The 26,159-nt window shown below is 35.9% G+C and overlaps 1 protein-coding gene and 1 pseudogene across 4 annotated transcripts in view; both read left to right on the forward strand.

The window, feature by feature from the left end:
* Positions 1 to 26,159, forward strand: part of AP3B1 (adaptor related protein complex 3 subunit beta 1) — a 285,752-nt gene that overhangs the window by 229,457 nt on the left and 30,136 nt on the right. For all 4 annotated transcript variants that reach the window (XR_013532268.1, XR_617963.5, XM_035291344.3 and 1 more), the window contains exons 23-24: positions 18,498 to 18,729; positions 23,735 to 23,819. Coding sequence is in view for 2 of the 4 variants with exons in the window: in XM_035291344.3 (XP_035147235.3) it covers positions 18,498 to 18,729; positions 23,735 to 23,819 (317 nt within the window). In the remaining 2 variants the exon portion in view is untranslated. The remainder of the gene's footprint in view (positions 1 to 18,497; positions 18,730 to 23,734; positions 23,820 to 26,159) is intronic.
* LOC144581530 (heat shock cognate protein HSP 90-beta pseudogene) lies at positions 12,430 to 16,160 on the forward strand (annotated as a pseudogene).

The raw sequence follows: 26,159 nt of genomic DNA on the forward strand, positions 1-26,159 counted from the left end.
TTGACCAGATTGTTTATATTCTGAGACTCATCAGTGTGCTTTCTGAGAGTATGTTTATGGATATGTGGTTCTTTTTTCGAAGGTATCAACTAAAGGGTGCCACTATACGTCAAGAGGTAGTGATGATATGAGCAGATGTCAGAGTAAGCATAAAAATTACATAACATGGTTGTTTGAAATTTCTCTCTTCTTAGTTCTCCAAGAATAATTTGGTAGAATCATAGATATGGGTTCATGGCCTTTATATTCTTTGCAGACTTTTATCTATGGATAGAGCAAATTCTCTTTTGCTTTCTAATGAAACTTTAGGGATTATGGTACTAATGATGAAAGGTTGTTTTTTGTGTGTGTGTGGTTTTTTTTTTTTTTTTTTTTTTTTTTCGAAAACCTTCATATTTCTGTTAATAAGCATGGATGGAATGTCTACTACATTCGGATTTGGTATGAGCTGTGTCAAATAAATAAGTCATGATGTGAGTTTTGAGTCATATCGTCTTATGGAAACAGAAACCATGTAAACACAAGAGTATATTGGGCTACAGTGGATGTTTACATAAGGTATCTTGAGATTAGGACAGAGGGAATTACAAATGCTGCCAAATCTGTAGAGAAAAAAAATCTTTTATATTTGTAATATATTCTTGAATTATAATGCACATGCCTTTAATAATATGATTTACCCATATAGAATGTCCACAAGGAAACATTTTGCCATTCCACATGTGTGTTTCTGTCAGACCAGCACAGACTGTATTAAAGTTTTTCTGAGCAGCTTTTGCTTATATATTTTGTGGTTCCACTTTTCTCACATAGACCGGATTGCATAAGCATTTGCTGGTGCACCTGCAGTATTTATTCCAGCCCTTATAATGTGTCATAGACACCTTAACTTGACACCAGTGGTTGTGGAATGCTTAAGAGTCCTCATTATCACGAGGTCAAGAGATCGAGACCATCCTGGTCAACATAGTGAAACTCTGTCTCTACGAAAAATACAAAAAATTAGCTGGGGATGGTGGCGCGTGCCTGTAATCCCAGCTACTCAGGAGGCTGAGGCAGGAGAATTGCCTGAACCCAGGAGGCGGAAGTTGCGGTGAGCCGAGATGGCGCCATTGCACTCCAGCCTGGGTAACAAGAGCGAAACTCCGTCTCAAACAAACAAACAAACAAACAAAAAGAGTCCTCATTCAGAGACTTGGTATAACTTTTTTTTTGAGACGGATTCTTGCCCTGTCGCCAATGCCAGGCTGGAGTGCAGTGGCGCAATCTCAGCTCACTGCAACCTCCAACTCCCAGGTTCAATCATTTCTCTGGCCTTAGCTTCCCAAGTGGCTGGGACTACAGGGTGCGCACCACCAAACCCAGATAATTTTTGTATTTTAGTAGAGATGGGGTTTTACCATGTTGGCCAGGATGTTCTTGATCTCTTGGCCTCATGATCCACCTGCCTCGGCCTCCCAAATTACAGGTGTGAGCCACTGTACCTGGCCGGTATAACTTTTTTAAACAACTGACTTTTTGTATTGTGCTTGTTTTAGAGAGCAGTAAGTCTAGACAAAAATGGCACATTTTAGAGTTTTTCAGGATTACCGTTCTTTTTTGATAGCTACTGCTATTAATACTTTTCTAACCTAGATATTTTGTTTTCCTGAACTTGTTCTGCCCCACCCAGACCCTCTCATGTTTTTGTTTTCCTTCCTTTTCCCCATTGAAACATGTTTGTTCTGTATTTCTTCAACCAAGTGTCTTATCAGTACTACTTCTAATAGTGATCCCCTTTGCTTGTATGCAAAATGCTTCTTTGTGTGTATTTTACCAGAAAGATTCATACTAAGTAAAGGAGGTTAAGAGGGAGTCTTAGACAATAAGCAGTGCATTAAATTGAGTCTTCAGATGGCAGTTCATATTTATTTTAGCTTTTTGTTGCCAGTACCTGTTAACTACAAATAGATCAAAATCAACCCATAGTGCTTATTCAAAGTATAGAAGGAGTGTTACCTGAGGGGTGTTTTTTTAAACCAGCCCACTAAACTGATTCTGACAATTTGAGAGTCACTCAAATGTGTTAGTGTCTATAATAGTTGGAGTTGAAGTTCGGTGAGAAAATACTGCAGAGAAAAGCTGACTTGTTGCTTCTCAGGTCACAGATCAGCCATTGAAAAAGTTGCACTCATACAGACAATACTATAAACTCTGCAGAGGTTTCACAACATTAAGAATTCAGAACAGTAGTTTTCAAGTAGGCACCGCAATTAACTTTATTAGTTTCCTGTCACTGATATAATACATTGCCACAAACTAAGTGGTTTAAAACATGCAGATGTATTGTTATCTTTCAAGACATCAGTATGACCTTCTGGAGCTCTAGGGGAAAATCCAGTTTGGGTTTGTTTTTTTGTTTTTGACTTTTCCAGTTTGTAAAGGCAGCCCACATTCCTTGGTTCATAGCTCTTTTCCATCTTCAAAGCCAGCAATGGCCAATTGAGTTGTTTTCATACTGTATCACTTTGACACTGACTCTCCTGCATCTCTCATTCACTTATAGGGTCTTCGGGAAAATCCAGAATGACCTCCCATCTCAGCCAACTGATTGGGAAACCTTAATTCCCTTTTGCCACGTAATGTTACATTTTCATTGGTTCTGTGGATTAGGACCTGGACACATTTGGATGGGTCTTTTTCCATATACCACCTCACTTACAGAACCTGTGAGAAGAGGGAGGTGACTCAAACACTCATGTCTCACCCCAACCCTATTAAATTGCAGAGGAGCAGGAGGGCAGGGTGATGGCATTCGCAGAGGCCATTTCCATGAAAAGCAGAGCCCAGTACCACACCCAGGCTTGTATGCTCTGATCATGATGTTGATTGTACCATGGGGATAACTCACTAGTCTTAAGAGTTCAGATGCAGCCCCGCTGTGGAGATTATGGCCATCTGCCTAACCAAGCAATTTGTATTTGAGGTGGTTCTGCTTAATACTAGATAACCAAATTAAGAGAAATTTGGGCCAGGCGCGGTGGCTCACGCCTGTAATTCCAGCACTTTGGGAGGCCGAGGCGGGTGGATCACGAGGTCAAGAGATTGAGACCATCCTGGTCAACATGGTGAAACCCCGTCTCTACTAAAAATACAAAAAATTAGCTGGGCATGGTGGCGCGTGCATGTAATCCCAGCTACTCAGGAGGCTGAGGCAGGAGAATTGCCTGAACCCAGGAGGCAGAGGTTGTGGTGAGCCTAGATCACGCCATTGCACTCCAGCCTGGGTAACAAGAGCGAAACTCCGTCTCAAAAAAAAAAAGAGAGAGAAATTTGAAATTTTCAGATCCGTCATATTAAATTAAGTTTCATATCTTCCAGTACTATCTCTTTGATACTTCAAGAATTTAACACATATTTCAAAATTTTTACCAATTTTTACTTGTTGGAATCGGAATTATAATAGCATTTCTTGGTGAAACATTTATCTCAAGATAATAGAGATAAAAATCTCAAATGAAGTGAATTTTTATCCAGATGTTTTGAAGTATTTTAAAATATTTAACTATTTACCATCAAATATAATTATAGGCACAGATAACTAACTGGTGCTATTAATGCAGTAGAGAATTAAAAAGTTATTTACATTTTTCAAAAATCATACAAAAACATGATTTACATTCTGTGATTATTTACCTGGCTAATTCTTTTTTGTTTGGTGCGAAATTATTATATACTAATTATTCTTGTCTAGATTTAGCACTTAGTTACGTGGGTATAAGTACTCTTATAAGAGTATGCATAAAGTTAGTGTAAAAATAAATTATGTCAAATGAAATGTGATTAAGATCATAATGGGCTGGAATAGGGTCAGAAAGAGTTGAATAGTTAAATTGGGACTTGAACTGAGCATTGCAGTGTGAGTAGTAATTGATATTTAACTAAATATATATGATAGTAGCTCACAATTAATGATTTACTATGATTTAAGTAAATCATAGAGTAAACAAGTGAGTTCTGTGTGCAAGATTGGCAAAAAGCAAGGGGAACACTAAAATTTAGGATTAAAATATGGTGTATTTAGAGGGCTGTATATTTAAATGTTTTCAAGGCTTATTTTTTCATCAAAGTTATATAGATCTATGAAATCCTGTTCTTAAAATGAAGGGACACTTTTCTGAAAAGACACAACACAAGAAGAGACAGAAAATTGTTTCATATTCTATGATTATTTCCCTGGCTAATTCTTTTGCTCAAAGATTACTGTCTATCAGACTTTGTGCCTTAAGCCAAATGGGCAACTTCAGTTTTCCCCTCCCTGGGTGCTAAGTATGGGAAGGAACCCTAAATGTCCACTGCAGTGCCCTAGTGGACTAAACTAAAATGAGAGGAACAGTGGGCAGAAATAGATTAATAAAGACTATAGAAGAGGAGCTAAAAGTTAGATTTTTTTTTTTTTTTTTTTGAGAAGGAGTTTCACTCTTGTTACCCAGGCTGGAGTGCAATGGCGTGATCTCGGCTCATCGCAACCTCTGCCTCCTGGATTCAGGCAATTCTCCTGCCTCAACCTCCTGAGTAGCTGGGATTACAGGCACGCGCCACCATGCCCAGCTAATTTTTTGTATTTGTAGTAGAGACAGAGTTTCACCATGTTGACCAGGATGGTCTTGATCTCTTGACCTCGTGATCCACCCATCTCAGCCTCCCAAAGTGCTGGGATTACAGGCTTGAGCCACCGCGCCTGGCCCAAAAGTTAGATTTTGCCATAAATTGGATGGAGAGTTCACTCAGGAGATTGTGGAACTACATTCATGCCATAGGAAATCTTGGAATTACATAGCCATGCCTTCTTTCCTGTTTGCATGGTGTCTTTTTCAGTAAATTCTTAAGGGAAACAAGCAAAAAGTACAACTTGATGATAAGGTGAGTGGGCAATATCCTGTATAGAAATGAACCTGTGTTCTAGAAGAGTTGGATTTATTTCTGGACACTGACCTTTTTAAAAGCAAATGCATCATTTTTCATCCATCAAATGCTGCCATAGCCAATAATATGTTGGCTTGTCCATTTTTGGCTTGTAGTACAAAATAAATGAAAGCCAAGGACATTACAATTGGGAGGGAAATAGGACTATTATTTAAAAGGCTTTTAAATGATGTCACTATATATTCTTTTAACAACATCCTCTAAAAGCCTTTGAAAAAATAGTCCCTTCCTCCCTCAGTTGTTAACAAAGACCATACTGGGGACTGCTCTTTAAAAGGCTGTTAAATGGTGATACTATATTTTTTAACATCAGCATCATTTAGAAACCTTTTAGAGAACAGTTCTCTTCACCCACAACTAAAAGAGGAGGGAATAACGTATGTGGGGGAAGGGATTACTTTTTTAAAGGCTTTTGGATGGTACTATCGATAAATATAGCAATGTTGTTATAAAAGCCTTTTTCCAATGGTGATTCAGCTTTTTGATATGTACTTTTAACCTCAGGACCGTGCGTTATCTGACAGATTGGTGTTTTAACATTGTCTGAAAACTCAATTTACTAATAATCCCAATAATGGCTTTTATTGAACTTGCTGCAGTTTAAAAATCAATTTCACATACATGGTCTCATTTGATTCTCAGGACAACTCAGTGAAACAGACAGGATATGTATAATTAGCCCCATTTTACAGAAGAGGAAAACAGAAGCCCTGAGGTGATTTAGCTAAGGTCTCACCATTTACTATGTGGCTGAGTTCAAACTGTAACCCAGATCATTTGACATGTGGTCTCATACCCCATGCAGTTTTCTTGGGGGTACCTCCATTGCTTTTTTTTTTTTAAAGTGGTATTTGTCATTAAACTTCAACATGTCCAAATACTGAGTTAATTCCTTCCAATTGTTATAAATGTGGGAATCTGTCATTTTGGTACTGAAGATAGCTATCTAGTAGAAATTTTACTAGCAAATGATCCTAAGGAAGTAAAGAAGTATAAAATACTGTCTCAAGGTGTGCTCACCCTCTGTGATGTGGCATTCACACTATCCCTGAGAATCCTTTGCCTTATGATGTATGCTTATAAAATTATCACTTGAAATCCACTTTCAGACATGTAGTTTATTAAATAACATATCTTAAAGACAATTCTAATCTAATGTATGGATTTCTTTTTAAAAGCTATTCTATTTGTTAAGAATACTGATTATAATTAAGATCACATTCAAAAAGTTGCCTAGGTTGTTGTTAATTTTTGGAAAGAAATAATAAATGCTAGTTCTTTCCACTCCATGCTAGTTCTTTCCACTTGTGTTTATTGAAAAAGGAATTATAGCTTATTGCTTGACAGAAACGACACTGAAGAATATTACATTTCATTCTTAGCCCTGACACTATTTTTTCTCTTATGCTAATAAACATTGTCTTTAATAATAATTAAAGAAGGGGACTTTCATCAGCAACACACTCACGTGCAGTGTTGCACTGACTCCTCAAAAGAATCTTATCAGTTAGGTAGAATTACCCTTTACTGTACAAATACAAGCACAGAGAAGTTAAATGATTTTCTTCTCATCAAATAGCTTGAAGGTCTTCTAACTTAAAATTCGGTGTTTTCCTTCTTACTAATGCCAGCTGTAATTCTGCCTAACAAGAAGGGAACAACCATTCGTGCTTCTGAAGAAAAATGCTTCATATGTTAAAAATAGGTATAGCCTGAGAAGACCTGGCCAGTGCCACAGTGCTCAAGAGCTCAATCCCAGGACTTAACTCAGAAAAGCTATGCAGCCAGGTGCCTTTACCATGACAAAAACCAGGCCATCAGGGGGATTTGCTCCCACAAACTTGGACTCCAGAGAATCTCAGGTTCCTGTGTAGTAAATCGCACTCTCTCCATCTCCACCTTCTCTCTGAAAAATTTAAAATATTTACACACAGATCAGGGGGAATAATGTATATATGAGTGTGTGTGTGTGTGTGTGTGTGTGTGTGTGTGTTTGTGTGTGTCTTTCTGATGGTCTTGGGGGACCCATTTCCCCATCCTTGCCCTGCATCAGAAAATTCTCAGCAACTTACAGTACCTGGAACTGGCATCTAGGATGTATAAGGATCCTTTTCCCTTCTGTCAGATTCAAAGAAAACATCTATAGTTTAAAATCACTATACCCATAATAAAATTCTCTTTTCAATTTGTACACTTACTAAGACATACTTCTTTCCCTATCTCCAGGACCTCTTCTAAGTGAAATCCACATCCTTCATCCAGGGAAATACATGTTCCTAAGTCACAATTCAGTTAAATGGAAGGCAGCACAGCCAGCTTTTAGAGGCCACAGTCCCATCTCTGAAATAAGTAAAACAGCTTACAGTTTCCCCACGCACTTTTTAAGGTACATGGCCTGGTTTTTCTCTGAGAATCTCCATTTGGATCTTAAAGTCCTATTGTAAATCTGTTCAGCATGGTCTCATTCATAAAGGCTTATAATTCTGTCTTTGGTGAAATCACTGTTACCACCAAGATTGTTTGGGTGAAGCTCCCAACTGTGGGCCATTCTGTTTTCATCTCATTTTCTTTCCTTTTACGAAGCACATTCCATCTTCCTATTCCCTCTTCCCTTACTTGTCATTCTTATCTTTGGGTTCCTTAATTACTTACTTATATTCAGTGATGATCTTGGCGTTTCATACATAATCTCTCTGGCCTACCATCATCTTGGGGAACCACAGTCTTCGTATTCACACCCTGTGCAACATGGAACCTCACAGTCTCTTGATCTGTTCAATTCTAGTAACTTCATCTGCACCAAACTCCAGTTACTCATCCTTTCCTTTCAATTCTAAAATCTTAACTGACTCCCTTACTTGTGTCTGTCATGCTCCTCAGGCCCTTCATGCCTCCAATTGTTTATGTTTAGCTTAGATTTAAAACAACCCTGAAAGATAGGCGCTAGTGTCCCCATTTCACAGACTTGAAAATTGATATCCCTTCAGCTTAAGTAACTTTTCTGGTATTATAGGGCTAGTAAGACATGCCCTATGTATAAAACCAGTTTCAGCTCAAGTCTGTTTAGTTTCAAAGCCCTGCGTTTCCCACCACACCTCACTGAGTTACAACTCCAAGACAATTATTTGTTATAGGAGATTGTGGTACAGATCAGAGTATAATGCATCTAGTGACGGGGGGCAAATTGGAGAGAATTTGTATAGTACAGGCAACGGAAGTCAGAAGGGAGCAAACAATCAGAAGGGACACCAAATTTGTTATGGCTACCGGAGGGGGACTTGACTTTGCTTATACTTCCATACTATTTAAATCATTTTTCAATAAACTTTTAATACTTTGGTAATTTGGAAAAAAAAAGATTAAAAAATATTTTCAGTATTAATGAAAACTTGAACTAAGCTGCTGCTAGAGGGACAAAAAAGGGAAATGAATGCAGAAGACAGTGAACTTGTTTTCTAATTAATGTGAGGATGTCAGATAATGGCAAGGTTCTGAGTTTGGTTGTAATGGGAGAAGAGACTAGCATGTTCTTTTTTATATTATGTTGTTGATCTTGTGAATGGAAAAGGAGAACTACTAAGATCATGTAATTATCACATCTATCAAATAACAGCTTAACAATGTTTAGTTGTTTTGGGCTTCTGTAAAACGCTCTGGGTTCTAATGAAATTTGTTATAACCGGTTACTGAGAACTTCATGCTGAACACTTTACAAATCAAATTCAGTTTGTTTTTATTAGTACTCTTAAACCAAAAGTCAGAAAATAAATACAAAAAGAATAGGAGAACATATCTATGAATAGTATAACATGTCTATATTCATGGTTCTGGTACTATTTACCATGTAAGTGACAAATAAAAAATATATACATCATTCTGGCTTTCAGATGTGTAAAAGAGCAGTAAACATATTGACAGTGAGGTTTATTGATCTGTCTTTGGGGAGGGGAAAGAATGGGATATTAATTTCCTTATCTCAAAACCATTGTAAATTAAATATATCCTATACCAGGGGTCAGCAAACATTTTTTATAAAGGGCCAGGTAGAGAAGATATTCAGCTTTACAGGTCGCATCCACTCAACTCTGCCATTTTAATGTAAAAGCAGCCACAGATAATATATAAATAAATGAGTATGTCTGTGTTCCCGTAAAGTTTTATTTATAGACACTGAAATGAATTTCATATAATTTAATGTTACAATCATATTACTTTTGATTTTTCAACCATTTAGAAATGTAAAAGTCATTATTAGTGAACAGGCATTACAAAAATAGACAGTGGACCAGATTTGGCCTACAAGCATGGTTTGCTGATGCCTGCTTAACACCGAGCATGAATTAAGCTGCTCAATAAATATTTGTTCATTATGTTCTCAAGGATTTCCACAAATGTATTTTTAATATATATTATTACCAAAACAAGAGGTGAGAAAATCTTGTGTTTTTATAATGTATACTGATTACTAAAATATGAGAAATTATCATAATTTTCTATATCAAAATTTATATACATAAGGAAGAAGTTATCTTTAGTATTAAAAACCATTTATTTGAAGTAATGTTTCTGGAAGATTCAAATACGTTTATTTGAGTCCTGTGCTTATACGTAAAAGTCAAGCAAATTTGCCCTTTACTTTTTTTTAATCCTAAACTAGGTCAATACTAGGTTAATGCTAGCCTCAGTGAGTAAAATAAAGACCCACTTTCTACAGTTTATAAGATAAGTAAGACAATGCTGTGACTTTCTGCATTACAAATCTTACCAGTTGAGACATATATTGGTTTTAAAAGCACTAATTTTAAAGATGAAGCTGTGCCTCTGTTTATAGCTATTTTCTTACCTCGTCATTTTTGTAAATTATATATCTAAATAGATACTGATGTAAAGTAAGCCAAACAAAAGTAGATACAAAGAGCGTTTTATATACTGCAGATTTTCATATTTTTGAAATTCAAAACCAGAATGGATTGATAATACTTAATCACTGAGTAACTAAATATGGATTAAAGCATAAAAGGCTGGAAAACATTGTTTTGATAAAGCTTTACGTGGAAATGTCATCTTTGAAATAGTAATGCGGATGCTGAACAAGGTTTATTCTGAGGCACTTACTTGATATTCCATGTTTTATTTTCCAAATCTCATTTTAAATTTTATAATTCAATCATTTTGAACAGCTATGTTCAAAAGAAGTTTTACAACTTTAATCTTAATAATCTCAAAAAAAGCAGACATGCTATGTCATAAAATAACTATTAGTGACTAGTTTGTATCCTATAAATCTAACTTGAGTTGATAATATGGTCCATTACCAGCTAACTGCACAGAGTATTTTTCATTTTACACTCTTCAGTTACTTTTTAGTGAAGTGTTAAAAAATATGAAGCTTTTCTCCTCTCTAAAATTGCACGCTGTCTGTCTGTTATTAGGGAGATAACAGCTCTTATAAATGTTTCAGTAAGCGCTAAGTAGACAGTTATGTGCACTCTCATTCCACGCTTATTTGCTTACTGTAATAAACTGATAAAATATGTGTGGTTTGTCTCTGTGTATCTACAGGCATCATGAGTCACATAGATTTCCTTTAGAAATAATGTTGTGTCTGCAGAATTGATTGCTTATTTTCATAAACCATCTAAAGGTACACAAACGACTTTTATTATTTAAACATATGCTGTGTAAAGATTTGTAGAGGATTATCTCACTGTTACTTGATGCTTTTTGTTCTGTTAACTGTTGGGGGAGGCTTGTTATTTTACAGTTACTGCAGTTACTGAACTAATTACTTCCTCACGAGCCATAGTGAAGATGACCCATACCATTTGCTATAATGGTTTTTAATTCTTTGAACATTAGTTGTTAAACAATTAAATCAAAACTAATGTTTTCAAACGTTGTCTTCCATCCTATTCTGTTTATACAAGTTTTAATAAAATGATAAAAGTAGACATTTTAAGAATTAGTGTTTGTATTATAGAAGTTCCTCAATAAGCTATTCTTTGTGCATTTAAGAAATGTACTGTATTTGTTCACAATTTTATGTAATAGAAAATTCAAGTTATATCCTAAAACCAACAAATATCAATGCAGAAGATCTCCACGTATTCCCACAGTGTGCTCCTGTAAGGTTGTGGTATTCTTAAGAACACTTATAATTGGGCACTCAGCATTAAATGCAGTTATGACCAACACTAGAGATACATTATTTGCAAATTTCCATAATCATTTAAAATAGTAAAATTATGCTTTGAGTTCTGAGAAAGGTAAAATTAGGCTTTATACATTGAGCATAAAAATGGGAAGTAGATGGAAAGACAGGTAATAAATATAACATTATAGTAAATTATATATTGCGTTAGAGAAGATATTAAGTATCTATAAAAAAGGAAAAAGGAAATCAGAAGGGAGGGATGCAAATGGGTTAAGCCTCACTACAAAGCTAACATTTGAGCAGATATACTAGAGCTGAGCCGTGTGGGTCTCTGGAGAAAGTGCGTTCCAGGTAGACAGTACAAGGGAAGAACCTATATTGGGATCATTAATGATAAGCAAGGAATAGCAAGGAAGTCAGGTTGGTGAGTAGAATAAACAATCTGTTCAAGAGTAATAGGAGATGAGATCAAGGAAGTGGAACAAGGATCCTGACCATTGGCAGGTTTTGAGCAGAGGGGTGACATGATATCTTTTTTTCCTCTTAACTTTTATTTTAGGTTCAAGGGTACATGTGCAGGTTTGTTATATAGGTAAACTCATGTCCTGGAGTTTAGTGTACAAATTGTTCCATCACCCCAGTGCATGATGTAACTAACTGATACATTCTGGCTACTATGTTCAGGATAGACTAACATAGCAATTCTTTAGAATCCACGGGTAGGAGCAAGGAAACCAATTAGGAGGCTGTTGGAATAATCCCGATGAGAGATGATGGTGGCTCAGACCAGGCTGGTAACAGTGGCTGTAGTGAGAAATAGCCAGATTAATTCATTTAAATAACTGGATTTCGTCCCTGATTACCCCCTCAGGTATCAGCTATGACTTTTGTGTTCTTACGGTCCGCTGAGCCTGCTTCTGTCATGGCATTTGTCACACTAGTTGATTTACTTTGTTTTCCTAGGCTAAACAATAAACTTCTTGAGGACTAGGATACTTCATCTTTGTGTATCGTACTGTTTAGCACAGGGCTGGTACAACTCATTGAATAAATGTTAGTTACATAAAAGAATGAATTAATAAATTAATGGTGAGGAATGAGTAATGATTAGTAGTTACTTTGTGTTTGAAATAATGGTGTTCTTATTGGACAGAGAGCTGTGAAATACCTAATTCTTGCACAAAACCACTTTTTTCCCCAAGATGCCCAAGGGAAACATAGGATCAGAGGATAAAGAAAGGCAAAGTAGTACTTTGTTGTTAGTGTGGGCCTTGCTTTGTAAACACAATACAGAACTCCAGTGAGTTAGGATGGCCCACATCAAGGACTCAAAATTCTTTTCTATTAAAGGTAAGTTTAAGTAGCCTTGATCCAAAACAAACTATTTGTTGAACCACATGGAATTGATAATATGACTGTTTTTGACCTACAGATATGGTAGATACATATGGTTCAGTCTAATCAAAAGCCATACCTGAGTCTCTGATCTCCTGCTTCCTTATCTACCAGCACTTTAGAGGAAGGGGAAAGGGGACATTCTCCCATTACAAGCTTATTTCCCCCTCCAATTAGTGTCCTGAAATCTGACTAATCTCAACCAGTAGTAGGGTGGGGGAGATAGATGATGGAATCCCAGTTTAAACTAGGTTAAGCAGTAAATAAATAAATAGGAAATTACAGCTAGAGTTCAGAGAAAACAACCTCAGCAAGGGCGGGAATGTGTCTTGGTCCTCAACAACCATCCAGATCAAAGTTAGCAGCTAGTCTCTCTGTCTTTCATCTTTCCTTTTATTGAAATTTGCTTTATTATTTTTTTTTCTCACTGGCTGAGAGAAAGGCTGGCTTAATATGACTTGTATAAACTTAGGAAACAAGGGTTAAAAAATAATTAAACATTTTCTTTTTTGTGAGACGGGGACTTGCTTCATCACCCAGGCTTGAGGAGAGTGGCACACAGTTGGCTCACTGCAACCTCCACTTCCTGGGTTCAAGCGATCATCCCACCTCAGCTTCCTGAATATCTGGAATTACAGGTGCACGTCGCTACGCCCAGCTAATTTTTGTGTTTTTAGTAGAGTTGGGGTTTCACAATGTTGGCGAGGCTGTTCTCAGACCCCTGACCTTAAGTGATCCACCCATTTGGCCTCCCAAGGTGCTGGGATGACAGGCATAAGCCACCATGCCTGACTACATTTTCATTTAGTATCTTTCTGTAGTTAAGTATCTATTATTACTACAAAGTTTCATTTATGATCCTGTTTTTTGTGGAAGGGTGCATAGACTTCTGGGAAGTATCATAGATAACTTTTGGAGAATGTAAGTGAGGAGCTTTTTAGACGGTGAATTCATCAGAGAATGCTTCTTACCTTGAACTTGGTAGAATGTGGAAAGAATGAATGGAGAGAATTATAGTTTTTCTTCCTTTATTCATCCCTTAACATATTTTTTGACAATTATAATAAAGCTGTAGAATTTTGAGAGAAAGTTGAAAACACAAAATAAATGTTTAGACCATGTGTTCCAGGATCAGACTGAAAGAATCCATGAGTCTGCCAAGACTTGAGGGCTCTTAAATGATGAAAGGCATCCTTGTAACCACCTTGTGCACCTACAGACTAATTCCTGGCTTCTAACCACCTCGTGCGCCCACAGACTGATTCCTGGCTTCTAACCACCTCGTGCGCCCACAGACTGATTCCTGGCTTCTAACCACCTCGTGCGCCCACAGACTGATTCCTGGCTTCTAACCACCTCGTGCGCCCACAGACTGATTCCTGGCTTCTAACCACCTCGTGCGCCCACAGACTGATTCCTGGCTTCTAACCACCTCGTGCGCCCACAGACTGATTCCTGGCTTCTAACCACCTCGTGCGCCCACAGACTGATTCCTGGCTTCTAACCACCTCGTGCGCCCACAGACTGATTCCTGGCTTCTAACCACCTCGTGCGCCCACAGACTGATTCCTGGCTTCTAACCACCTCGTGCGCCCACAGACTGATTCCTGGCTTCTAACCACCTCGTGCGCCCACAGACTGATTCCTGGCTTCTAACCACCTCGTGCGCCCACAGACTGATTCCTGGCTTCTAACCACCTCGTGCGCCCACAGACTGATTCCTGGCTTCTAACCACCTCGTGTGCCCACAGACTGATTCCTGGCTTCTAACCACCTCGTGTATCTCCAGACTGATTCCTGGCTGCTGTGAACCAGGCCTTTGTTTCAGTTCTGCTCTGCTCGTACTCCTCTACCCTGGCCTTTCTCCAACTATCAAATAGTCTTCCCTTTTACATTACAGTTTTGGCTTTCTTTCCTCTGTATTATATGTGGGCCAACCTTTTATGAATTTCCACAGAGATAAAGCTGGCTACATCAACACTATTTAATGATTTGATGACAAATATGTTTCTGAAAGAATGTAGCAAAAAAGTAAGACCTGGTCACTGTCTCCAATGTGCTTATCATTTAATTAAGGAAATAAACATATAACCCTGAAAAATATAATTAGCCAGATAAAAGCTTATGTTTAAGGTTGATTATCAGAGCCTCAGTAGCAAGGGAATTTATGGGGGAAAAAGGAGATTTTCCCTGAGTATAAATCTATAAATATAAAATAATATAGCTCTTGCATCACCCCAGTACAGCCTTGGTGCTGTGTGCATGTTGGACAGTCCCAGCCCACCTTGCTTTCTAGTGCTCGTAGCCTTTTTCTTTTTTGAAAGATGGCTGAGAAAGTGAACATGGAGAGGAGGAGGTGGAAACTTGCCTTTCAGGCAGATATTGCCCAACTCATGTCTCTCATCATCAATACCTTCTATTCTAACAAGGAGATTTTCCTTCAGGAGTTGATCTAATGTTTCTGATGCCTTGGAATATTTGCTGTAAGAGCCTGACAAACCCTTCCAAGTTGGACAATGGTAAAGAGCTGAAAATTGACATTATCCCCCACTCATGGCAATCGTTCCCAAATTATGAGATCAGCCTTGGTCATGTCAATGTCTGTGTCTACCAAAGTCAGGGTATATTCCCTGGTACTAAAGCATTTATGGAGGCTCTTCAGGCTGGTGCAGACATCACCATGATTGAGCAATTTGGTGCTGCCTTTTTTTCTGCCTGTTTTGTGGCGGGGAAAGTAGTTGTGATCACAACAATGATGAAGAGTATGCCTGGGAGTCTCTGCTGGGGGTTCCTTCACTGTATGTGCTGACCGTGGAGAACCCATTGGCAGAGGTACCAAAGTGACTCTCCACCTTGAAGAAGATCAGACAGAGTACTTAAAAAGAGAGTCAGGTCAAAGCAGTGAAGAGCACTTAGAGTTCACAGGCTATCCCATTACCCTCTCTTTGGAGAAGGAGAGAGAAAGAAAATCAGTGATGATGGGCAGAGAAAGAGAAAGGTGTAAGAAAGAAGAGGAAGAAAGGCCAGGCACAATGGCTCACACCTGTAATCCCAGCACTTTGGGAGGCTGAGATGGGCAGATCACTTGAACTCAGGAGTTTGAGACCAGCCTGGCCAACATGGTGAAACCCTGACTCTACAAAAAATACAAAAAAATGAGCAGGCATGGTGGTGCGTACCTTAGGTCCCAGGTACTTAGGGGGTTGAAATGGGAGGATCACTTGAATCCAGGAGGCAGAGGTTGCAGTGAGCTGAGATCACACCACTGCACTCCAGCCTGGGCAACAAGTGTTAATGCCATCTCAAAACAAAACAAAAAGGAAGATAGAGATGATGAGGAAAAAACCAAGATTGCAGAAGATGTGGGTTCAGGTGAAGAAGATGACGATGGTAAGGATAAGAAAAAGAAAACGAAGAAAATCAAGGATAAATCATTGATTGGGAAGAATTAAACAAGACCAAGAACATTTGAACCAGACACTCTGATGACATTCACCCAGGAGGAATATGGGAAATTCTACAAGAACTTCACCAAGGAAGACCACTTGGCAGTCAGGCACATCTCTGAGGAAGGTCGGTTGGAATTCAGGGCATTGCTATTCATCCCTTGTTGGGCTCCCTTTGACTTCTTTGAGAAAGAATGAGACGAAAAAAGAACAACAAATTCCGTGTTCATCATGTGTTCATCATGTACAGCTGTAATGATACCGGAGTATCTCAACTTTTATCCTTGGTGTAGTTGACTCAGGATCTGCCACTGAACATCTCTTGAGAAATGCTCCAACAGAACAGAATCTTAACAGTCATTCATAGAAACATTGTTAACAAGTGCCTTGAGCTGTTCTCTGAGCTGGCAGAAGACAAGAATTGTAAGAAATTTGATGAGATATTGTCTAAAAATCTAAAGCTTGGGCCAGGTGTGGTGTCTCACCCCTATAATCTCAGCACTTTGGGAGGCCAAGGCAAGAGGATTGCTGGAAGCCAGGAGTTCCATACCAGCCTAGGCTACAAAGCAAGACACGATCACTACAAAAAATAAAAAAAAATTAACCCAGCATGGTGGCACACACCTGTGATCCAAGCTGCCTAAAAGTCTGAGGGAAGAGGAAGTGAAAGTACTTTGAAAACTTAAAATACTAGATTGTTATCATCATCAGAAGGCTTAAATAGAACAAATAGGCCAGTAGTCCTATTATTTTATGTAACCAAAATAAAATTTAGCTAATTGTTAATTATATTTTACAAATAAACTCTCCCATAAATTTTTATGATTATTTTATTTTTTACTTTTATTTATTTATTTATTTATTTATTTATTTATTTATTTTTTTGAGACAGGGTCTTACTCTGTCACCCAGGCTGGAGTATAGTGGCCTAAACATGGCTCACTGCAGCCTCAACTTCCCAAGCTCAGGCAATCCTACCACTTAAGCCTCCTGAATAGCTGAACTACAGGCACATGCCACCTCATCCAGCTAATTTTTTACATTTTTTGTCTAGACAGGATCTCGCCATGTTGCCCAGGCTGGTTCTTAAACTCTTGGGCTCAAGTGATCTTCTACCTTAGCCTCCCGAAGTGCTGGGATTAGAGGTGATGATTATTTTAAATTGCCCACACTTATATGTTGAGCCTTTGGAGAAATAATAATATGTTTTAATGATATTTAGAAGGCATGATGTATCATTTTGTATGTGATATTTAACTCTTGGATTTTTGTTGAACTTTAAATCATTTAATAGCTAGGTTTGTAATGTCATCAGGTGTGCATGGCATAGTGAAAATGTTTAATAGGTTGATATATACTCTCAAAATTATAATAGATAATCTATTTGGGAGAGCACACTTATTAGGAAAAAATCTTGATTGAGCCTGTTTAATTACAAATTGAATTTTTTTTAATGCTTGCTGTGTCAGGTCAAGCCTAATATGCAATACTGATACTTTGAATGGAAAGAAAGCTATCACATGGTTTTAGAATGGACAGTGTTTTATTATTTAATATGCTGCCTATGATTTCAATCAAAGTGACATTGAGGGAAGAATTAAGAGTCTAATGTTCAATAGAAGGGTGAACAGATGATTAGCCAAGAAAATATTGGGAGGGGCAAACAAGGAAAGATTTGTTTTACCAAATAATTGGATTATATTGTAGGTCTATAAAAAATAAAACAATGTGGTACTGGTTTAACAGGACAATCAAGGCTCAGAAATGTCTTCTACTACATAAATAATTAGAATTTTTGCATTTACAATAATTGAAGAAAGACTATTCATTAGTTCATACAGGGATAATTGGTTCCATATCTGGAGAAAAATAAATATGGAGTCAGTATACCAAAATCAATTCCTCATGAATTAAAATTTGAAACCATCAAAGGTCTGGAAGAAAATATAAGTGAATAGTTAACTTGATCTCAAAGTAGAGATCTTTTCAATCATCAAAGCAAAGGAAGAAACCACCTTATCCTGGGGGTCATGGTCTTCAGTTTACAGCCAAGAAAAATAAAAACAAAAAATCAATTCAAGGAGTCCGGATTGAAATGAAGCGCCAAGATCTTCATTTTGGTAGCTGGCTAAAAACACTCAAGAAAATCAATTGACAAACTGTTAAAACCAGTAAAAATGTTAGCAAGATGGCCAAATATAGAGGATCTAGGGGAAAAACTAAGTTTATAAATCCTCCCCAAAAATGAGTATGTTTGTATTACTGAGATTATGCTCTTCTTATTAGGCTTATATTGTTAAAAAAATTTAATATATGCTTGCAGGTTACAGAAAATTTTAATAGAGTTTTGAGGGTATTTACTTCTTTGTATCATTTCTGACTAATATCTATGTATGTGATATCCTGCTAATGTTTGTTATTTTAGTTCATATAATACTTTAGGGAAACCAAGAATTAAATGTCATAAATGTTTGTGTATTTTCTAAAAGAAAAACTATATTCACTAACTCATCTTTTTTTTTTCCCATGTGTAATAGGTCAGTACGCCTGTATTTGTACCAACGAAAACTCATGTGTTGCTTCATCGAATGAGTGGAAAAGGACTAGCTGCCGATTATTTCTTTCCAAGACAACCTTGCATTTTTGGTGATAAGATGGTCTCTATACAGATAACACTGAATAACACTACTGATCAAAAGATAGAAAATATCCACGTAGGGGAAAAAAAACTTCCTATAGGCATGAAAATGCACGTTTTTAATCCAATAGGTAAATATTAATTCTCATTTAAGACCTTAATTATATTTGATCACTAGATATGTTCATTTTAAAAGTAAAATCGAGTACTTTTTAGTAAAATAGTAAAGTAGAATATCGTTGTATTGACAATTAGCATATTCTGTTTATATTTGCTTTTCCTTTTTAAACTGAATTTATCGTACAAGATAAATACATTTCTTTGCTCTTAGCGAATCAGGTCCCAGTAATGGTAATACCAACGATGATGGAAGGCTAGGTCTGCAGGCTCAAGATTGCCATCATGTTTTACCTACCTGCATCACCCTCCCCCATCTCTCCTCCTGGTCAGCTTCATTCCCTGCATAATTTTAAGTGGTTTATTGTGTATTAAAAGCAAGAAAATCGGTCTGCATTTCTGAATATAATACTTCTCATACCTCAGGATCCTTTCCTGTTTCCCTTCACAGTCCCATAAATTGAAAAGTGAAGGGAGTGAAGATTGAGAGAATGTTGACCAAGCTTGTCCAACCTGCGGCTCAGGACAGCTTTGAATGCAGCCCAACACAAATTCATAAAGTTTCTTAAAACATGATGAGATTTTTTTTTGCAATTATATTTTTCTTTAGCTCATCAGCTATTGTTAGGGTTAGTGTATTTTACATGTGGACCAAGACAATTCTTCTTCCAATGTGGCCCGGGGAAGCCAAAAGATTGGACACCCCTGATGTAGACTAGTCAGCTTATCTTCTTCTGCATATACAGAATAAACAGTAGCCCAGAGGATATCACTGTTATTTAGCCACATCCTATTTTTAAATGTTTTCAATCTGTTGCCACCATTTAAAAATCAAGATGCTTTTATATTTTAAAAACTGAGAAATCTCACTTTTCTTGGAGCAGAGTATAAAGTATGGCAGTACCAGCCCTTTATCCACATGTAGCAACCAGTGAGCAGGTGCTGAGCAGCGGCTGCCGTCAGCTTTGGCTCTTGCTTTCCTGGGTGCCTCTGTGGCCACTGCATCCTGTTGTCTTCCCCACACAGTGTCAGTGGCCATTTTTCATTCCTTTTGCATTTTTTAAGTATTTTGCTAAAAATATATCCTTTAAAAATTAAATACAACAATTGTGTGTCTTACTTTGAATTTGAAATAGTTAATATTTAGAATGTCTATTCTTTTTGGTTTTTGTAAGTGGAGATAACCCTAAGGTTTAGTTGAGAGGAGCTTTAGGCAAAACCTCAATTAAAAGTAGTAAAAGGTTTATGTCACTGTATCCTCCAAATGTTATAACCAGAATGCTCCAGACAGCTCCTTTTTATAATACTTAAGATAAACAATGCCTTTTGACTAGGATAAAGCAAAAGTAGGTAATTGCACCTTCTTTACTCATTGTTTCACATAACTTCCATTTTTCTTCATCTGAGCTTTTTGGCATTGCTGAATTTTCTTCTCTGGTTTTCATGAATCTTTTGATAAAGAAAGCCATTTTTTGTGTGTGTTGTATTTTTACACAAAGGAATAAAACAATTTTTGATAAAGTCTGGTAAAGTTTTATAAGCAACCAAAGTAAAGAAAGTAGAGTTAAAGTAAGCTGATTTCAAAATCCAGTTAACTTTTAAAAATATTTTGGTAATTAAGATACTATTTAAAGAATACAAAGTATCCTAATTTTTATTATATAGTGTATGAAGTTAATATATTGCCAAGAAATTGTTGTGTTCTTTTTATTGCTTGTAATTCAACCTTTTTTACCTAGTTAAAAAAAAATTAGTTTAAAAAGTGTTAAGCAGCTGATAGATGAATTGTCTGAAGATTGAAAATGTTATTCAAAGGTTAAAACAGTAGAACAGTATTAATTTTTCTTTGAGCTGGCATAATGAGTTGATGAGTTGACCTTTTGTTGGCCTATGTAGAATAGAAGAAATAAATATAATAAATTTCATAGTATGACCTTAACACAGAAATAAAATATGAATGTATACCATTGCCTTAGTACTAGTTGTAGGCTTTTCTTTTTCATTCTTAGACAAATTTTTATGACTATATGTTTCATTCATTTTGTTGGCATTTATTGAATGCCTTCAAGATACAGAGTTCTTTCCTCTGCAGTGTGTCACCACCTAGATGATACTATTATCAATAGATTGTAGGGTTACAGAATATAATATGTCTAAATTAGTCCTTCAGAAATATCTTAAGAATGCAACAGAAAACAAATACTATATTTTAATGTTTTTGTAAAAAAAAAGAGAGGTAAGATACTTGTTTTATTTATTAAGCATGTATACATATTAAGGAGTCCACAGTTTTTTTATTTGCCACCAATCTGGTTTTGTCTGTAAAGTGCATTCATTTTTTTTCTGGATTTAACCCTGTGTTTGGCATGAAACTGAATTCCTTGCAAGAACATTAAGAATAATATTCCAGTTTCTCCAAAGAGACCAAGTATATAAGAGGGTTTTTTTTTAAGGCACACAGAATATCCTTAAGCTCTCTGTACTATATTCAGTGGCTTTATGTTAGTGATTGACAAATTTGAGTTCAGCTAAGATATTACCAGTTACCGTATGACTGTTACATCAAAGCAAATGGCATGCCAGGTGATTTCATGTGTTGGTATTAATGGTGTGGTGTAACAGACCCAGTGTTTTTCAGCCATTTCCACATAGCCATCACAAATATATAGGAGCAATCTAGAAATGGTGTCCAAATATAGACACCTAATTGGGTAAGCTTTCCCAGTTTAGTCGGCTCCAAATATTATAAAAATCCATTATATGAATAATTTTTTTCTTTTTTTTAAATATATTTTATTGCATTTTAGGTTTTGGGGTACATGTGAAGAACATGGAGGATTGTTGCATAGGTACATACATGGCAATGTGGTTTGCTGCCTTCCTATATGAATAATTTTATGCTGATCATTTTGCTCTTGAAGCATCCATATAATAAAACATGCCATTGATCATGTACTGTCCCCCAGAATTAGCATGGCACTAAGCTCACAGTTAATTATCTTAAGACCGAAGACAGTATCAAATAGTTTCAGAGTGCTATCAACAAGGCTTCTTGAGAGTCATCACTTTGTCAAATGAAATACAAAGATACATCATGAAGGGAGCTCTAAATCATGAATGCCATCATGTTTTGGAGATGACAGAATTTGCTACTAATGTGTCAGTTAAAAACAAGACCAAATCCCAATAGAGTTATGGCACAGAAGAAGGCATTAAGAATTCACTAAAGAATAGCCTTAAGTAGTGTGTGACTGACAAAGCTCTAAACTGTTGACAGCATATAGCTTTATGAGAAATGAAAAAAATATATATGTCTTTGTAGTTATTTATCCTACAATAAAGCCTATTTGCTGCAGATTTAGGGAACAAGTCTTCTGGTATTTGAGTGGTATCCTAGTAAATGTTAAGTTTATAAACAAATTCAAACTAGAATCAGCAAACCAACATACATACCACTGAGAAAATTGCATTTTAATTATTACTTTTTTTTTTAACGTGCTTCCTTGGCCTATCAAGTAGCATTTTAAAATCAGCATTGAACAAATGCTGTCTTATAATGCCTACTCCTCTTTAAGCCTATGAAATATAAACATAATACATAATATATGAAGCTTATTGACTTATTATTTTATCCCACTGTACCATCATCCCTGTCAGGGTTAGCATTAAATGGCAAATCATACTTACCAGCAAGTCCTAGGATAGTCACAGTCTACTGAATTAGAAGTGTGCTTGCTAAAATATAACTACATCTGATACAATGTATAAAGAATACATAAAGCTAAACATAGGCCGGGCATGGTGGCTCATGCCTATAATCCCAGCACTTTGGGAGGCCAAGGCAAGTGGATCACAAGGTCAAGAGATCAAGACCATCCTGGTCAACGAGGTGAAACCCCATCTCTACTAAAAATACAAAAATTAGCTGGGCATGGTGGTGCGCACCTATAGTCCCAGCTACTTGGGAGGCTGAGGCAGGAGAATTGCTTGAACCCAGAAGGTGGAGGTTGTGGTGAGCCGAGATCGTGCCATTGCACTCCAGTCTGGGTAACAGCAGTGAAACTGCGTCTCAAAAAAAAAAAGTGATTTTTTTAAACATAAAGTGATTCTATGGTATAGCTGCAATTATACAGCATACTTTGAGCCAAGTAGAAATCAAAAATGGACAGTTTCTATGTATGAACAAATATACACATATATATTTAAGATGACCTCGGTTTTTCTAACATAGCTAAACTTTCGAATCATAAGCAGAACAAAATTTGTTCTTGTTTGCCTTAAGTTTTGTCATTGTTAACTGAAAATAAAATACTGTATTGTATGTTAGTATAGTTATTCCTATACTTGGTTAGTTGATGGATAAAGCTTCAGAAATTCCAAATTTATAAAATATCATTTTATTTTTTGTTTTATCAAGATAATCTAATCTGCCATTAATTTTCTTTGAGTGATTATTTAATGCAATTAGACTTACCATTTTGATTTCAGTGTGATATCTCTTAATTAATTTCTAAGTACATCTTAATTTCTTCTTCCAATTTTAATTTACATTTTTAAATTTAGAATTTTTTTTTCATTGAAAATTTGGAACATTGTTTAAAATTTGCTTTTTATATCTAGAATAAATATGCTGTAGTTGTAAGTAAATAACGTCTTATGAACTCCCAAAGTCCATTATAGGTATGCAAAACAGGAACACATTTATTTCCTTCTCATTTTCAGTACCTCTAGAGATAATATTGTAAAACATGAAATTTCTCAGGAAGATATGTATTTCTGAAACAAATGGGTATAATGTGGTCATTGGTATATGTGCAGAATTAAATAAAAGAAAATCTTGAAGCAGAATAGTTAGATTACTTTATAATTTGCTTTAATATTCGTAGTTTGAAATTTTTAAGCCATCATTACATTTCACTGTTTCAGCCAAGGTACAAAGATTGCCTAAATTTTCGATGTTTAGTTTGCCTCTTTTTCGCATCCTGTGTGTTTTCATGTCTAAATTATCTTATTTCCTAGACTCTCTTGAGCCTGAGGGATCCATTACAGTTTCAATGGGTATTGACTTTTGTGATTCTACTCAGACTGCCAGTTTCCAGTTGTGGTAAGTTCAATTGTTCTTCTATTTTTATATTACCTGTAAAGGATAGAAGATCAAAAACTAAGCTTTCAACAGCTTGTGTGTGTGTGTGAAAGACAAAACATTTAAACAAGTGTTTTTGCTATGATAATGTTTAGACTGCCATGAAATAGTTGTACAAATTGTGTGCAATATGTATATTTTTAGTATTGGTTAACACCTAGCCATTACAATCTGCCATATGTGATTGAAATTCATGGTTTGTTGGTTAAAGAAAGAAGTAATTTTACTAGTAATTTTTAACTTATCAGTCCAGTTTTAGAAAATTTATGAGAAAATTCATGAGGAAAATCCAGGAGAAATTAAAGACATTAATAATATTATTAAATAGTCCAGAGAAGATATCTTTTGAGATATACATATATGTTATCTTGAGATTCTTAAGTGGAATATTGTTGATTCCATCAATACCTAAATCCCACACATTTTTTTCTCTTTTTACTTCAGTTTACAAACTGCTTTGATAAAAGTCGAAAGAGAACATTTATGCAGTTGGCAAAGGTTTCATAGCTGAATGTTATTCAAAAGAGCTTTTTTAGAATTGGATTTTGTTGTTAATGTTTTTCTATAATGCTTTACACATTTGTCATGAAATTCAGAGACTATTAGCAAATTAGTACAAAACTGTATTCATGAGTCATTGAGAATTATCTTTGAACTCTTTTCTTTTTCTGATATCAGGCACAATTGGCTATTTTGAGTTGAAATTTCTTTGTTTTTATTCTAAAAAGAGTTTAGACATTTTATCTACATTTTAGCCAGCTTACAACAGAGTTTGTTGTAATTTAAAAGTCTTCGAGTTTTAGAAATAGACATTTTAAAATAAATTTACAGATTAAACATAGTGAACTTTTCATTTTCATATACCTTTTCAGTTTACCAGTACTTCTGGCCTAATGTTATACCTTTTATTGCCGAGAACCTGCAATGATAAATATAAGCAATGTAGCATAAACATTGATTTTATGCAGACCATCACCTTTATGTTTTGGGAGGTCTACTATATTAGTGATATATAAAAACTGATTACTTTTCCCAACATTGCCTAGTAATTGTTTATTATTTTTCTATTAGACAAACAACACAGATCAATATTACTGAACAACAGGCTAACATCACTCTAAATAGATTTGCCTCTAACACCAAGGTATATTTATTTTAATGGTTTGGACAATGTGAACCCAATGACAAAGCTCATATACCAAGTTAGACCAAAATTAAGAACTAAAAAAGATTCCTTTTTCATATCAATTTATATAAAGAACCTTTTGATTCCTGTGTAATTGGTTTTTTTTTCCCCAGTTTTTATTACAAAGACTTCCTTTATAGTCTATTGAACAGGATTTGCATTTTGTCTTTCACAATTAACTAAGTCTCTTTAGGAATGGATATATATGCAGGTAGTATTTGATTTTTATCTTTTGCCAAGGCATGTATGTGAATAATATTTTTCTAAATTTCTTTTAAACTAATATTAGGAAAATAATTCATATATTTCACATAGAAAATGCCCTTGGCTATTAAAAGCATTCACATTTGTATTTTTTGCTCTTGTAAAGATGTAAGTTATTTATTTTAGATTTTATTAAGCACAACAGCATGCTAGATCAAAAATTTTGTGTGTGTGTTCCAAAAAGAGCACTTTGTCTTACATCAAATGTAATTGATCCTGAAGCAGTGTAATCACAATTACTCACTTTCTTAATTGGCCTGCCCAAAATCAGAAAATGGAAACCGATCGACAGTGTTTAAATCAATAGCTTCATAGTAGTGCTTGTGGGGGTAGGGAGATAGTGGTAATGGGTAGATCAATCGGTCTTAGATGCCAATCACTGACTGTGCCTTTTGCATAGTAAACAGCAGTTTTTGCTTAGTGATGTGCTGTATTATTCTTGGTAGTTCAATAAAAAGAAAAAAAGAAACAAGAATGGCTGATATTGAATTTTTTCCTTGAAATACATTATACAAATCGATACATAAAATTATGGGTAATAACAGCATATTTGGTCAGAAGCCTTCAGAAATGCTGAGAACATGGACTTAAAGCCTGACAGGTACTCTTTTATTTGTTAGAATAAAAAGAATTAGAGTAAAATGATCCTGCTTTAGCCTCTGGATTAATTCTGTATCATTGTAATTGTACCTATGGATAAACAGATACAGACAGAATTATTATATTAAGCTATGTAGTTATATGCATATTTGATAAGCATTTGTGCCTCTTTTTTTGCTTTGAATTTTAAATGGTCATCAAATTAAGTTCTTGTTTAAATTTATTGAGATTGAATATGTGTGCAATATACG

Source organism: Callithrix jacchus, chromosome 2 (assembly GCF_049354715.1).
Source record: "Callithrix jacchus isolate 240 chromosome 2, calJac240_pri, whole genome shotgun sequence".
In the NCBI taxonomy this organism is placed as follows: domain Eukaryota; kingdom Metazoa; phylum Chordata; class Mammalia; order Primates; family Cebidae; genus Callithrix; species Callithrix jacchus.